This window comes from Tupaia chinensis, unplaced genomic scaffold (genome assembly GCF_000334495.1).
Source record: "Tupaia chinensis unplaced genomic scaffold, TupChi_1.0 Scaffold000197_1, whole genome shotgun sequence".
Classification (NCBI taxonomy): Eukaryota; Metazoa; Chordata; class Mammalia; order Scandentia; family Tupaiidae; genus Tupaia; species Tupaia belangeri.
Genome location: NW_006159672.1, coordinates 8,018,914 through 8,033,852, shown reverse-complemented (window position 1 = coordinate 8,033,852; position 14,939 = coordinate 8,018,914). Strand labels below are relative to the sequence as shown.

General features: G+C 40.8%; 1 protein-coding gene and 1 long non-coding RNA gene across 8 annotated transcripts in view; one reads left to right on the top strand and one right to left on the bottom strand.

Annotated features, from left to right (window-relative positions):
* Positions 1–808, bottom strand: part of LOC102497090 (uncharacterized) — an 18,345-nt gene extending 17,537 nt beyond the window's left edge. The window contains exon 1 of one of the 2 annotated variants that reach the window (XR_334322.3): positions 542–808. This is a non-coding gene — a long non-coding RNA (uncharacterized LOC102497090). The remainder of the gene's footprint in view (positions 1–541) is intronic. The other variant, XR_334323.3, reaches the window with a different exon arrangement.
* JMJD4 (jumonji domain containing 4) overlaps positions 1–14,939 on the top strand; it is a 38,586-nt gene that overhangs the window by 23,289 nt on the left and 358 nt on the right. For 4 of the 6 annotated variants that reach the window (XM_006146960.3, XM_014587252.2, XM_014587255.2 and 1 more), the window contains 11 exons: positions 9,206–9,268; positions 10,276–10,335; positions 10,694–10,768; positions 11,424–11,471; positions 12,223–12,277; positions 12,966–13,055; positions 13,284–13,347; positions 14,129–14,195; positions 14,273–14,396; positions 14,462–14,572; positions 14,741–14,828. In XM_006146960.3, the coding sequence (XP_006147022.1) occupies positions 9,206–9,268; positions 10,276–10,335; positions 10,694–10,768; positions 11,424–11,471; positions 12,223–12,277; positions 12,966–13,055; positions 13,284–13,347; positions 14,129–14,195; positions 14,273–14,396; positions 14,462–14,572; positions 14,741–14,828 (845 nt within the window). The other 2 variants (XM_006146964.3, XM_006146965.3) reach the window with 2 other exon arrangements.

Here is a 14,939-nt window from a genome sequence, read left to right as displayed (position 1 = left end):
TGGGGGGTGATTTCTCGCTTTCTGTCTCTATGTCTCTCTCTGTCTGTCTGGCGAGCGCACGCGCCCTACAGTAAAAATCTCTCAAAAAAAAAACAAAACAAAAAAACCTACTTCTGTTCTTCCTGAACACTGTTGAGTTAGCATGAGTTTCTTTTTATTTCTTTTCTTTTTTTTTTTTTTGTTGTTGTTATAGGGGACGCATGCGCTCACCAGAGAGACAGAGAAGGACAGACAGAAAGCGAGAAATCACCCCCCAGGGGGGATGGCCACACGGCAATCCCTTCTCCTCCATTCGCCTCTTGGGATCTTGGGCATGCACGCACACACACCTGAAGTGAGTTTAAGCCACCGGGTCCGAGACTCAAACCATGGTCGACTACATGGGAGTTCAGCGACATAGCCATTACGCTAATTGCTGGCTCTGGGTTAGCATGAGTTTCTAGTTGAATTTTTCTCTCACACTTTTCAGTATTTAAATGGATCCTATGCAGCTATTCCCCCAAATGAACTCATGTTGAAAATGACCTTTTGCATTGAGTACCTTTTCAAAAATCACTCTACATGTTTATTTTCTGACAGTGGGAGATAATTCGGGAATCAATAAAGAACTGATCTCAGGGCAGAGACTGTTTCCATTGGAAATGGACCATACCCACAGCCCACCACATACGTATTTGTTCCAACGCAGTTACGTGAAATGGGGGTAGCCCATCAGGAAGGCCTTATATACGCGTAGGATCAACTTCTCAACTGGCCAATCACAAGTCCAGAAGGACGCATGCGGCCCTTGCCTTTTCTAATCTGGCTTTATAGGCCTCGTGGCCTTGAGCATGCGCACTAGCTGCTAGATGTTCTAGGCGCGCCCAGAACCGTTACCGCTTCTTCCCCTCGAGGTAACAGCTGTGTGGGAGTGTACTGCGCAGGCGTGTTGCACAGTGTCCCGCCCCTGGTGACGGTTTAGTCCAATCACCAGCCGAAGTACCAAACGCGTCTTCTTTTGTGAGCTGAGAGGAGATGGCAGGGAGGTCGGGGCCTTCGAATCTGGAACCCGTGGGAACCATGGACCGGGGTGAAAAGGCCAGAGGTAGTTGTGGGAGGCGAAAAATGGCCTAGCTCAAGAACTGGACTCAAGAAAAGGCTGGGAACGGAGTTTGAGCTCATTTCAGCGGGACAGGGTGGGAGCGCGGGTTGGCTTCTCAAGTCATAGCAGTTGTGAGGTAAAATAACTACGAAATTTTTATTATGAAAAATTCAGACTATTCTACAAAGATGAGGGAATAACTGCCCACACACTCACCATTTCGTTTTAACACATTTGATTTGTATCCCATTTGCTTTTAAAAATAAGTTAATTAGTATTCCCAAGAATTTCCATATGCATTTCTTAGAACAGTGGAACAAAGACATTTTCCTAACACCAGCTAACCTAAGAGAATAATTATCCATTATGCTAATCTTAGAACCAGCACATACCCAAATTTCTGTGTTAGGACAAAATGGGTCTTAATGGTGGGTTTTACTCATTAACCTAGAATCCACATGTCTCAAAGAGCCCCAGTCTCTCCTAGAGAAAATTGACACCCCACATCTTTCCATTTGTTTCTTCCGTTACTGAGAGATAGCTTCTGGGGACCTCACCTGCAAAAAGCTGGGATAAGGTAGCTTGTTTCAATTATATAGAGGTTCAGAAATTGCAGTCTGCAAAAAGAAAAATAAAAACATTCTCTTGCTATAATTTATCTGCTGTTAAGAGGGTGTGCTTCTGGGTGTTCTGTAGGGATTTTTGACTTACACAAAATTGAGAATTGTACATTGAACTCCAACTTAACGAATCATTTAATTTGTAATGTCTGCTTTGTAGGCTTCTTTATCCCCATCCCCCAAGTTAAAATATTACAATCAATGTATAACACATGTGTGTTGTTCCTCTAGATCTACCTTTAGTAGTGCAGGATTGGTTCTGCACCATTTTTTTTTCAGGATGTAAATTTGTATACTGAAATAATCTTATCATGGAAAGCTTGCTTGGAGGAAGGCGTGGTACCCAGTGACAATCCGCAGCTAAGACAGGACTGGAAGTAAACTAGACAAGCATATATATTCCTTTTATTAAGCATCTGTTGTGTCCAACACTGTACTAAAGAAGCCTTTCAATATTGTAATTCCATGTTTTTCAGATAATCTATTAATGTATACATAGGTAAAGTTTTAATCAGCATCACCAGTGTGTTAATCAGTTTCAACTGCTATAACAGAAATATCATAGACGAGTGGCTTCTAAACAGCAGGTATTTCGCACAGCTCATAAGAACTGGAAGCTAGAAAGTTCAAGATCAAGGTGCAGGCGGATTCAGTGTCTGATGATCTGATGAGGGCCTCTTTCTTATTCACAGACTTCTGTCATCTCATTGGGTTCTTTCATGGCAGAAGTTGTTAGGGAGTTCTCTCTGGATTCTTATATAGACACTAATCCTATTAATGAGGGCTCCACCCTCATGTCCTAATCATCCACTCTTAGGGCTTACCTCCTAATACCATTACACAGGGGTTTAGAATTTCAATATAGTAATGGGGAGGGGGCACAAACATTCAATCTATTGCAGTCAGCAGTGGAAGAAATTTAAGAGAACAAGATTCCAGTTTTTAATCTATCAGACTGTTTTACAAAGTAAGTTGGCACGCTCGCTGTCTTGTGATAGTGACATTCTGAGGACATAGACCTTCCAGTACTGAGCTGGTAGGAAGTCTTTTAATAAAAGCATTGTAGTTGCCAACCTGGCAGGATTTTAAGCATTTAAATTGCTTTTTCCTTTTTCAGTCACTATCCTAGGGGATCTCACAAAACACATAGATACACAGACTGAGTACAGTCACTGGATCTTCAATGTTGGTAGCAAAACATGGGTAGAGAATAGTAATATCCAGATATATCAATGCACACTACAGAATACTTGTGCCATGAATTTCTAAAATGAGGAAGAACATAATTAAGTCAACTTTCAAATTATTAGACATGACTTTACTGATACAGCATGATCTTCCAAAGATATTTTTATGAGGAAAGAAAGTTGGAAAAATTATATTACTTGTAAGTTTGACAGAAATGCTAGAGGCTGCTTTCCTGAGTGATGACTCTGGGGAAGGGGTTTGGATTTTAAGGGGAATGTGGAGATAAACGGACATTTTAGTCTTACTGTTTTATTTTTGTTATAAATATGTAGAGGCTACTTGTGGAACTTTAACATGTAAAAGAGAAAAGGAATTTTTAATTTTTATTTTATTTGGGGGGATTTTCTGAATTTGGGGATCAAATGTTAATATCTATTCCTGTTATCTCTTGGTTTTGATTATTATACCATGATTACCAAATAGGCTGCCTTTATACTTTGCACTGAAGTATTCAAGGATAATGGGGCATTGTGTCTGTAACTCATGCTCAAAGTTCAGAAATGTTAGCAATTGAGTGATCTGGATGAAGGATATACAGTGTTCTACTTCTGTAATTTTTATGTAAATTTGAAATTACTTTAAAATACAAAGTTAGAAGCATGAGGCTCATACTATCTAGGCTGTTTTGTACCCTGGACTTTGTTAATAAGATATTAGCTGGGTCATTCAACAGATATTTCCTCTTTTCCCATTTTGAGCCTATAATTACTGGACTAGACATACAATGGAGAATAAAAACAGAGATTCAGCCTAATTCCTAGTCTGTTAATAATAATACCTGGAAAAATGGTTGCTTAAACTACAACTCATTTTTGGGTGATTTGAGGAAATTTGAATATATGTGAGTATTGAACTATTTTCTGGAATTACTGTTCATAAAATATTTTTGGAGGTGAATGCTAATTTGGGGTGAAATGTCAAGAGGCCTTGGACTAGTTTCAAGAGACTTAAACACAGGGAACCAGCAGTTAGCGTAATGGCTATGTCGCTGGATTCCCAGGTAGTCAACTGCGGTTTGCGTCCTGGACCCGGTGGCTTAGAACTCATGCTGGGCATGTGTGCGTGCATGCCCAAGATCCCGAGAGGAGAATGGAGAAGGGATTGCGGCATGACCATCCCCCCTGAGGGGTGATTTCTCGCTTTCTGTCTCTATGTCTCTGCCTGTCTGGCGAGCGCACACGCCCTATAGCGAAAACCTCTCAAAAAAAAAAAGACTTAAACTCAAAGAAAAGAAAGACCTGAGGCAAATATGGCAAGGTAGTAGCAATACTCATAGATGATAAGTAAATCAGGTTCATTACAGTACCCTTTTTGCTTAAAGTACATATAATCTTTTCATAATGCAAATTAGAGAAAACTATTAGGCACACTTTGCCTTGTCATTCATTATTTTAGTAGCTTTAATTTTTTAAAAAGAGATCTAGAAGGAGACATACCAACTTGTTCATGGTAGTTTGCTCTGAAGAAAGCAGTAATATTAGGGCCAAAAAAATTGACAAGGTTATTTTTCATAATTCTGTGGCTTGCACATTTTAAGACAGAATTAATCCATGTGTTACTTGCATATAGAACTTAAAGTATTGCATAAAATGTATTCTAGGAAAAGGCCTAGTCTTCACCAAACTGGTTGCAATTATTTTTAGAGAAGGGAATGACTAGGGAAAGGTGTCAGTGTTTTCGTCTGTGTTCCTGAATAATTTAAAAATTGAATGCAAAAATTTATGAACAGTAATTTGTATAAGATTTCAGGTGGAACCAAAATAGAGGTGAATTAACCCCCCTCTTGCCCAGTAAATTAAAACCCAGGCATTTTATACAATTTAATGCATAATTTTTAATGGCTGTAAATTATTTCATCTTGGGGGCTGACAGGCGGCATGGTAGTTAGGGCACTGGATTCCCACATGGCTGAACGTGGTTTGAGCCTGTACCTGGTGGCTTGTTTTCTCACTTTCCCTCTCTTCTCTGGTCAAAATTTAAAATAATAATAATAAAATTAAATCTTAAAAAATTTAATCCTGTAGATATGCTATAATAATAAATCCCTAAGACATTTTTAGGCCGCTCCGAGTTTTTTCTTTTTTAACTATTGTAAACAACACAATGATGAACATCCTGTCCTTCATAATTATTTCCTTCGGATATTTTCTTAGGGTGATGCATTCATCTAACATGGTATTTACTATCAGAAAGTTTGTAAGGAGACTCTAATTTTATATATGTGATTGACAAAGACGAACATGTTTGAAAACATAGCTGTTTGGTAAAAGTCGAGTACTAAACATCTTGTACACATTGATGAGCTATACCCCTTTGGAAGACAATTTGATAAAATTAATCAAAAGTGTGACAAAAACTCTCCTTGACCAAACTTTGGCCAGGCTCCTCTAAAGCCCACATCTCTACCAAACCTCAGATTTGGCCTATCTTTAGCAAGAACCCTGCTAATTCAGTTTAACATGATTCTCTCCATTCTTGATATCCCTTCTTAGTAATTTTCTAGCCCTTGACCCCCTCACTCTACCCATTGTCTATAAATCCCCACTTGTACCTACTGTATTTGAAGTTGAATTTAATGCGCTTCTCTGTTGTAGTAGTGTTGACTTCTTTTGCAATAGCCTTTACTAAAGTCTTTCTTACTGTTTTTAACAAATGTCAAAATAATTTTTCTATGTAACAGTTTAATGATGCTCCTTCCTTGACCAAATATTGGACAGGCTCATCTGAATGCTCTTTTTGACTAGACTTCAACCTTAACATTCCTGTAGCAAGGATCTTGCTAAATCAATTTAGTAAAATGTGTTGTGCTGTTGATATCTGATCAAATTCATCATTCTCTGCTTTTGATATCTAAGCCCTTGGCTTGCCTTTAGCAATATTTTCCCACCCTTGATATCTCTGGTGAGTAATTTTCAAGCCATTGTCCCTCTGACTGCCCATTGGCTGTGAATTCCTACTTTTTTTGTGTTATATTTAGAGTTGAGCTAAATCGTCTTCCCTATTGGCAGAGTTGACTCTTATTAAAATAGTCTTGAATAGAATCTTTCTTAATTATCACAGTAATTTTTTGTGTATGGTATCTGTTAATATACCTACCCCAGATATACCAAATAGGCTTCTCAGAATTCATGTGATTGATTTTTCCACGTGTGTACAAAGACGAATGCTAAGATATGGTCATTGCAATATTGTTTGTAACATCAAAACAAATAAAATAACCTGAATGTCCATCAGTAGAAGAGTGCAGTGAAATTATAATACACATATACAGTGGCCTAACATGCAGCCTTTTAAAAGAATAAAAGAGTTCTATATATATTAACATGAAAACACATAAAAGATACATTGATTTTAAGAAATTAAGGTGTAAAACTTTGTGTCTTATATGCCATAATCCTATAGAACAAGGATAAAGGGTTTGGGGGAGGTGGACGTAGGCTTGCCTTTGAATCATATTATTTTAAGAATTACACAAATAATTGGTAACAGTGATTTTCTCAAGGGAGTGGAATCGGGGAGCTGATGTGAGAGGAAGACTATTCGCTTTATATTATCGTGGGTAAATAGTCCTTCATTTACTTGAGAGCCATCATGTCCTTTTGCAAACTTCCTTTCAACATACTGTGTTTGTTTTTCTTGAAATGGAAGATTTGGTTAGATTTGGTTTTTCTTGCTGACCTTCAAGAGTTTTTAAATTGTATACTTTTAAATATAAACTTCTAAAAAATATACCAATATGCAGATGAATATGTGGTAGAAAGTAGACATCCTCCTGCCAGTCCCCTGACTCGCAGCTGTACCCTCCAAAGATAAGCACTATTAACAATTTTTTTTTTTTTAGTATGTGATTCTGACCTGAAATGATGTAGACATGGCATACATACATTTATTCATTGGCTAGTATGTCCACATGGAATTCTATATTACATCATTTTGCACTTTCTTTTCGTTTAACATATCTAGGCTGTTTTTCCATATTAACACGAATGAATTTACCTCCTTTTCCATGTCTACACAGTCTTCTATTCTGTGGATGAAAAATAAGTCCTCTACTGATGGACATCCAAGTTATTTTCTATTTTTGCTTTGAAAAATATAGTTCAAAGACATTGAACATGGCTTTTGCATACTTAAGTGAGGATATCTGATGGATACATTTCTAGAAGTAGAATTATGTTTACAAAATGTTTATGTAAGCCCAGCTACAGTGGTGTGCACTGCTGACATGCTGTGCTCTCAGGCTAGGACCTCGTGGGAGGGCTATATTTTATATGCAGTCCAACCTAAAGGCAAGTGAGGCAGTGTGGGCCTGTAATCCCCTGAGAGGCGAGGACAAGGGGATCAAGCACTGGAGATTGGCTTGGGTAACATAGCAAGCATTTAAAAAAGAACCAGATATGATGGCACACGCCTGTAATCCTAGCTGAGAGGCGAAGGCAGGAGGATCACAACATGGTGAGGCCATCTTTTTTCTTCTTAGGTTTTTTTTTTTTTTTTTTTTTTTTTTTTTTTTTTTTTTATAGATCATGTGTGCTTGCTGGAGAGAGAGACAGAGACAGTAAGAGGGAAAATGAGAAATCACACAGACACACCTGCCACCAGGGTTGGTAGGGAATGGCCATGCTACAATCCCCTCTTCTCCATTCTCCTCCTGGAATTCTGGGCATGAAGGCACACGTGCCTAGCCCAATTTTCAAGCCACCATCTCCAGGACACAGACTGTAGATGGCCATGTGGGAGTACAGCGCCTTAACCAGCATGCCACTTGCTGGTCCTGGTGGGACCATCTTTGTAAAATACTCAGACTTGGCACAGCAGATGGCTTAGTGGTTACATATCCCAAGGTGACATGTCTTTTTATGGTGGTTCATGATGACTGGTTACCTTTATTATGATGTTAGTGCCATAAGTAGTTAATTTCCCTAAACCTACTAGTTCAGTAGGGAGTTAAAAATAGATGCCTATAATGATTATAAAAAACAAATAGAAAATAATACTTTGCATTGAGGCTTCAGAATCAATATTGTTTGTATATAGGAAAGCTATTTCTAGTTATATAAGTTGAGCATCCTTAATCTAAAAATATGATTTTGAAATTCTCCAAAATCCAAAACCTTTTGAGTGTAGAAATGATGCCACAAATGACAAATCTCACACCTGACTTCATGTGCTGCATTATAGTTAAAATGCTAAATAAGGCTGGCCCTGTAGTCTGGTGTTTAAGGGACCTATATTCCATGTGGCTGACTATGGTTTGAATCTGGCCTTGACATCTTGAAAAACATGCTGAGTGTGTGTGTATGCATGCCCCAAATCCCAACAGGATAGAGGAAGAAAAAGGATTGTACTGTGTCTACATTCCCTTGGGGGGGATACTTTCTCTCATGAGTACATATACCTTCTGATTAAAAAGCTGCTATAATATTGGGTGTTGGGAAACTCATGATGCATTTTGCAGCATAGAAAAATACATTGTGACTTTCCCGATAACCTAATACAAAAATACTGTATAAAATTACCTTCAGAATATGTATTTATTTATGTGTGTGTGTGTGTGTGTGTGTATACACATGGCTATATAAAACATAAATGAGTTTCATGTTTACACTTGGATCCCATCCCTAAGATATCTTATTGTGTTTATGCAAATATTCCAAATTTTTTTTTAAAATTCAAAAATCTGGAATAATTCTGATCTCAAACATTATGGATAAGGTATATTCAATTTATTTATTGTTTAACCAGACTTAAAGCAAGAAATCACCCCCCTCGAGGGGATGCCCACCTGCAATCCCTTCTCCTCCATTCTCCTCTTGGGATTTTGTGCATTATATTTTCTTACTAGTCTTGTGGTTTTGTAGCTATTCTATAGAACTTTCTAATTTATTATGCTACCTTCCAGTTATAGCGATTTTCAATGTCAGTTTTCCAGTTTTCTTAATATACATTTTTTCGTATTATTAGATTGTGACCTTTATCCAACTTTGAAAACTTTGAATAGCATCAGCAGTGAGTTGAACCTCTGCTCTCACCCTGAGTTTTATGAAGGGGATATCTGTGATGTCATTTCATCCTGTAGGGTATATAGCTGACCATAGAACATCCCAGTTCATCTCTGTGCACTGTCTTATCTCAGAACAAGGAGTGGTGCACCTGCTCTGGAGACCTGCTTTCAGCCTTCCTCAGTCCTAGCCCTGAGCCATCCTTTGTCCTGTAGCCCTACTAAATTCTGAAATGTCTGGTTTTGTCTCCACAGGACAGGACACATCCTCACAGAAAATTGAAGATTTGATGGAAATGGTGAAAAAGCTTCAGAAAGGTCACATATCTCCTCTGTACCTAAGGCTCAGCCTGAGATTTGGGGTCAGACAGAGGTTTGGGCAAAGAAAGATGTGGGTTCAATTCCAGGCCTGACAATTCACCATCTTGGGGAATTCACTTTTTATGAGTTTTAATACCTTAAATTAGTAATAAGATATTAAATCAAAATTAAAGAAGATTAAGGAATTAAAGGCAAAATGTTTTCTCAAAACCCCATCTAAGGTCTTTGCTGATTATCCATTTGGTTCCCACTGTACTCTGCTAGATCTAAAAGTTTTCACCTTTATGTCTTTTCCTTCTGCCTCACTTGCTGCTACTTTCTACTTGCTCACCGGACTTTTCCTAGCCATAGTCCTACCTTTGCACTGACTATTTCCCACTCTACCCAGAAAAGGTTTCAGAACCTACTTCTCTCATTTGATTTGGGGTCTTAAGATTTCTTTTTCCTTTCCTTTCTTTTCTTTTTTTTTTTCCTTGTAGAGAGGTTTTTGCTGTAGGGTGTATGTGCTCACCAGAGAGACAGAGAGAAACAGAGAGACAGAAAGCAAGAAATCACTCCCCTCGAGGGGATGCCCATGCTTCAATCCCTTCTCTTCCATTCTCCTCTTGGGATTTTGTGCATGCATGTGCTTGCATCTGGTGTATGTTTTAAGTTGCTGGTTCCAGGACTTGAACCACAGTCAACTACATGGGAGTCCAGCAACATAACCATTACTCCATCTGCTGATGTCAAGATACCTTTTCTTTTTGAGAACCACCTCTAGTTCTTTACTCTTGATATCTTTGTTCCCATTTATTTCTCTTGAACATAACCTGAGTTGGTATTTCTCTTTGTTCTTTGTCTCCTCTACCCACAATGCATTCTCTATGTTAGCCTCACACAGAAGGTGCTTGCAGTTGGTGCTCAGTGGATTTGTGTTGAATGCAAGCATCAGAGACACAGGGATGGCACCACTCCATTTCTGCTTGCTCTGTCATCAACTCAACCTCCTTTCCTCCCTGCAGTGGGAAGCCTAGAGCCTCGGGTTGAAGTCCTGATTAACCGGATTAATGAGGTTCAGCAAGGTGAGCATAAGGACGTTGGCTGCCCATCAAGATGAGTTTTATGATTTGTCAAACCCCATGCAAAATGCAATTGTTTGGATTATTGTTCAAAAATTACTGGATATTTTATGACAGCAATACCAGAGCAGTAAATGAAGCACAAGGCTAAGCAGCTGCCACAGTTGTATGCCCATAAATCTGGTCCTGCTGCCAACTGAGCCCAACAAAAAGGACCTGGATTCTAGAAACCTCATTTTCTACTCTACAAAATTTGGGATTTTCTAGGTTTACTTGAATGCAAATGTGAAATGTCACTGTTTGCAAGAAAATAGTGTACCTAGAGGCTGTACTCACACAGTATCTGTCCTTTTTGAAAAAGCAAAAAAGAAAGCCAGTGAGGAGCTGGGAGAATCCCGGACTGTCTGGGAGGCCCTGCAGAAGGAACTGGACTCATGTAAGTGAGCTAAGGGTCATCCAAAAGTCTCCAAAATATCACAAGCCTCTTCTAACCCAGTATTTCAGATACTCAGTATCCTTGCTTTGGCCAAGGCTCTAACCCTTTTCCAGCCTCATGCTCTACCAATCTACCCTTCCCCCTCTCTGCTTTGGAAGTGTTCCAGAAACTCCTTCTAAACATCCTTCCACCTTTAGGCCTTTCTCAAGCTGCTTTGTGTGTTTCCCCAGATAGTATAGGTTGCTCTTGCCTCATGTCATCATTGAGCTCTGACTTTAGTATTCTCTTCTCAGAGAAACTTTCCCCAGTCATCTCAACGTAGCACCCTTTTTTCCACCTGCTCATATGGCCCTTACTCTTTGATGTATTTTTTTCATAACCTATATCCCACCTCCTGAGGTGAGTTTAGTTTTTCTTTTTATTTCCATGTCAAACCATAGGCATTATTCAAGGTTTGTACAGCCACTTCTTGTAAGTTTCAGGGGTTTAGTGTTTATAGGGACCATCGCCAGAGAGGAAGACACTCATCTCTAGGGATCCACATTTAGTTGGGGGCAGGGCTATTCCTAGCCTCCCATGTGACTATGGGAAGGCCCCATCCCTGAGAGTGCAATGGACAGTCTTTGGTGCCTGAACATGTTGCTGTGTTTTCTAGTGCATGGTGAAAAAGTACGCCTGAAGGAGATCTTGAACAAAAAACAAGGTATTTACAACTTCTTTTTCTCTAGGCTTTTGCCTTTGCTGCCCTGCAAAAGCCCACACTCCCTATAGCAGCTGAAGCCTTTTGAAACCTGCTTCAGCTTACATCCCTCCTATAGCTTCCACCAGACCCAAAGTAAATGTTAAAGCCTTTGAGTGAAGACAGAGAAAGAGAGAGAGGAAGAGAGAGAGAGAGAGAGAGGGAGAGAGGAAGAGAGGAAGAGGCAGAGTTTAGTGTCAGACTGCATTTTGGCTAACATTTCAGACACCTGAAAATAGAACTGCCTTTTGAAAAGTGTGAATTGAACCACAGTATGTACAAAAATGTGATTTAAACAATAATTAAGGAGTCTGCTGGTGTACTAAGAGTTAGTATTAAAAAGACGTAAGTCCTGAAACCCTTTATTGACTTAGTGATCAAGCAGAATGTGGAGAGAAGGGAGGGATCCTGTTGCCTCCTAGCCATGCCATATTGGAATGGTTTTTTTGCTAGCTCACCCAGTGTCCCTCCAGCTTCTCATGTTGTTGTGCTCATACTCAAAGGTTCTGCCAACTTCAAAGAAAGTTTCATTGTGGAAGCTAGAAAAGACTGGCAGAGGGAAAGAAATAGAGCAATTTTAATTAAATCCTGAGAAATAAAATATCTTCAGCAAGACAAAACCCAATCAGGTATCCACAGATCTGAGATGGTCAGGTCTGTTTTCTGGACCCAAACTTGATGCCCTGATCACAGAGTTCTGTTGGTCTTTCTGCAGAGACCCTGAGGATCCTCCGTCTGCACTGCCAGGAGAAAGAAAGTGAGGCACAGAGGTAAGAGCTTCCAGATGAGCCTGACTGTGTCCTACTTTTTTCTTTATTCCGGTGGAGCTGAGAGATTATCACAGCTTATATTCTTTCTCTCTGTACAGTGGAGTGACCAAAGAGTGTCATTCCCTTTTGACTGGCAGGTTGTATTTGTAAGGGTAACTCTCACTGGGATAACCACTCATTTATTTACATTATCAGATTTCTTCAGCTGGGTTGGTTGTACCATTTACTTTTTTGTCATTTGGCTGCTTGTCTATTTGCTTGTATGTCCATTCATTTAGGAGTTGAGTCAACCAGCTGTCCATTATCTCTCCATTTATCTGTTATTTTTCATCTGCCTAACTATTTGTCCATCAATTTTCTGCCTCCCGATTGCTTATATAGCTAGCATGTTTTGTGACCAGAGACTACCAAGCCTTGGACCACTGAGAATTGAAGTTTTTGAGAAAATCAGATGATAATAGTTTGTGTTTGTACTTGATTATGCCTATGTTGCTTTCCCTAAATCTCCCAACAATATTTCTATGGGGCAAGTGTTCATGTGACCACCTACTCGACACCATGTTACTGGGAAGACCTTTATAGAGGGATACAATAGCCCTAAACAGAAGGAGGCAGAAACCCAACCCCAGCCCTGCTTCTGGGGAACCATTCAGAGAACATGATAGAGGGCTGCCTTGCCCCTTTCTAGGAAGCACAACATGTTACAGGAGTACAAGGACAGAATTTCTGCATTGAACTCACAAATCGAGGAAGAGAAGAACAAACAGAGGCAGCTGAGGTAACCTCCAATCCTGAGTCTTATGGGTTTCAGATAGGTTGTAGATGAGAGTAATTTAGGGGTGGGAGTTAGAGGGGGAGTTGGGTGAGGATCAAGGTGATACAGGTACTCCTAGTGAAACAGCTTGAGTAAAGCCCCTGAGGTCTGTGCCTGAAGACTCCAGGGTTGGGCCAGACTACTGGGTGGTCTCAGTCCATCACCCTTCAACCTTGTGTTGTTGGCCCCTAGATTGGAATTTGAAGAACAGCTGGAGGATCTGATGAGCCAGCACAAGGACCTCTGGGAATTCCATGTGAGTAACCAGAGATACTCCTCCAACCTTTTACATCTTCCTGAGCAGCACTAGACCCAAACCCAGGGATATAACCTAGGTCTTCTTCCTTTTACCTGCTACTCCTTGCTCCTAAGCAAGCCCTGGTGGTCCCACTGTCAACATAACTCTGAATATAGTCCCTTGTCACTACCCTCATGGCTGCCAACTGTCTTTATTGCCAGTCCTGCCCACTTGTCACAGATGCCATCCTATATTCATTCAGAGGTAAGAAGGAACCCAGGTAAAACCAAGGTTGAGTCATCCATCAGGGATGTTCGTGTGTATCTGGACCATCACAAGCACAGAAAGAACATAGGGACAGAGCAGCCAGTGTTTGCTTCTTGGGGGATCCCAGGCACCAATCAAGAAAATAGAAAATATCAGGAGAGGAGGAGTCACTGTGGAGGCCACCAGAAGAGTAGTGGGATGGGGAGGAGCTCCAGTGCTATGCGGTAACTGATTCTTCAGGTAACAGTCCAGATTTGCTGCTGTTTGCAGGTTCCTCTATTGTAAATACTTGTCCCAGGACTATTTCAATGCTTGCTAAATTCCTGAACATTGACAATTGCACAAACCTCTTCAATACCACACTGTGAGTATCTAGAGGAGGGAATAGCCAGTACAAAAGCCCTGAGACTGGAAAAGAGGCAGAATCTTAGGAAGTGAGGCATGGTGAGCAAGGGTATGACCAGGTTCAGATATGATTGAGGCATGGAGAAAAGCTGGGAGGTGTTTACAGGCCTCCTTTCTTCCTTTTCAGAGACCGGAGCGGCTGGCAAGGGAGATTTGCACCCTAGACAGCAACAAGGAGCAACTGCTCAAAGAAGGTAAGGATAGAGGAAGTTGGTGACCCTTATCTGATCCTCTGTGCCCTTGCCTGCTCATTTACCTACTTCTGTTGCAGAGAAACTGGTTGAGGCAAAGTTGGAGGATGTGAAGCATCGGCTCTGCTCTCTGTTTGGGGCTGAGGGCCCCTCCACTGTCACTGAGGGACTTTTCCTTCGCAGCCAAGAGGCTGCAGCTGCAGTGTAAGATGCAGAGGTGGGAGGGAGCATTTAGGGAGTGGCCCATGCTGACCCTCTTCTCCCCCCAGGCAATTGTTTGAGGAGGAGAACAGGAAGGCTGAGGAGCTTCTGGCTACAGCTGCCCAACACCACAGGCAGCTGCAGCAGAAGTGCCAGCAGCTGCAGCAGAAGCGGCAGAGGTGGGTGTGGAGCCCATATCCCTGCCCAACAAAATGGTGGATAAGAGGGTACCTCTTACCTTCTTGGCTTTCTGTCTCTGTGTCTCTTCACAACCCTGTCCCTCCTCCACCCCCTTCCCCATCTTCTTTTTACCACTCCACCCTCCTTCCCCACCTTTTCCCATCTAGGCTGAAGGAGGAGTTGGAAAACTATGGTGTGCAGGTCCCTGCTCAAGTCCATAGCATGCAGGAGGAAGGAATTGGCCTAGGAGAGGTGGTAAGCCCTGGTGGCAAAGAGCAGAGACAGCTCTGAAGGGTATGATGGGGGAGGGGGCAGGAGGGCAAGTGAGATATTGGGAGTCCTCAGAGGATGGTCTGCAGGGAATAG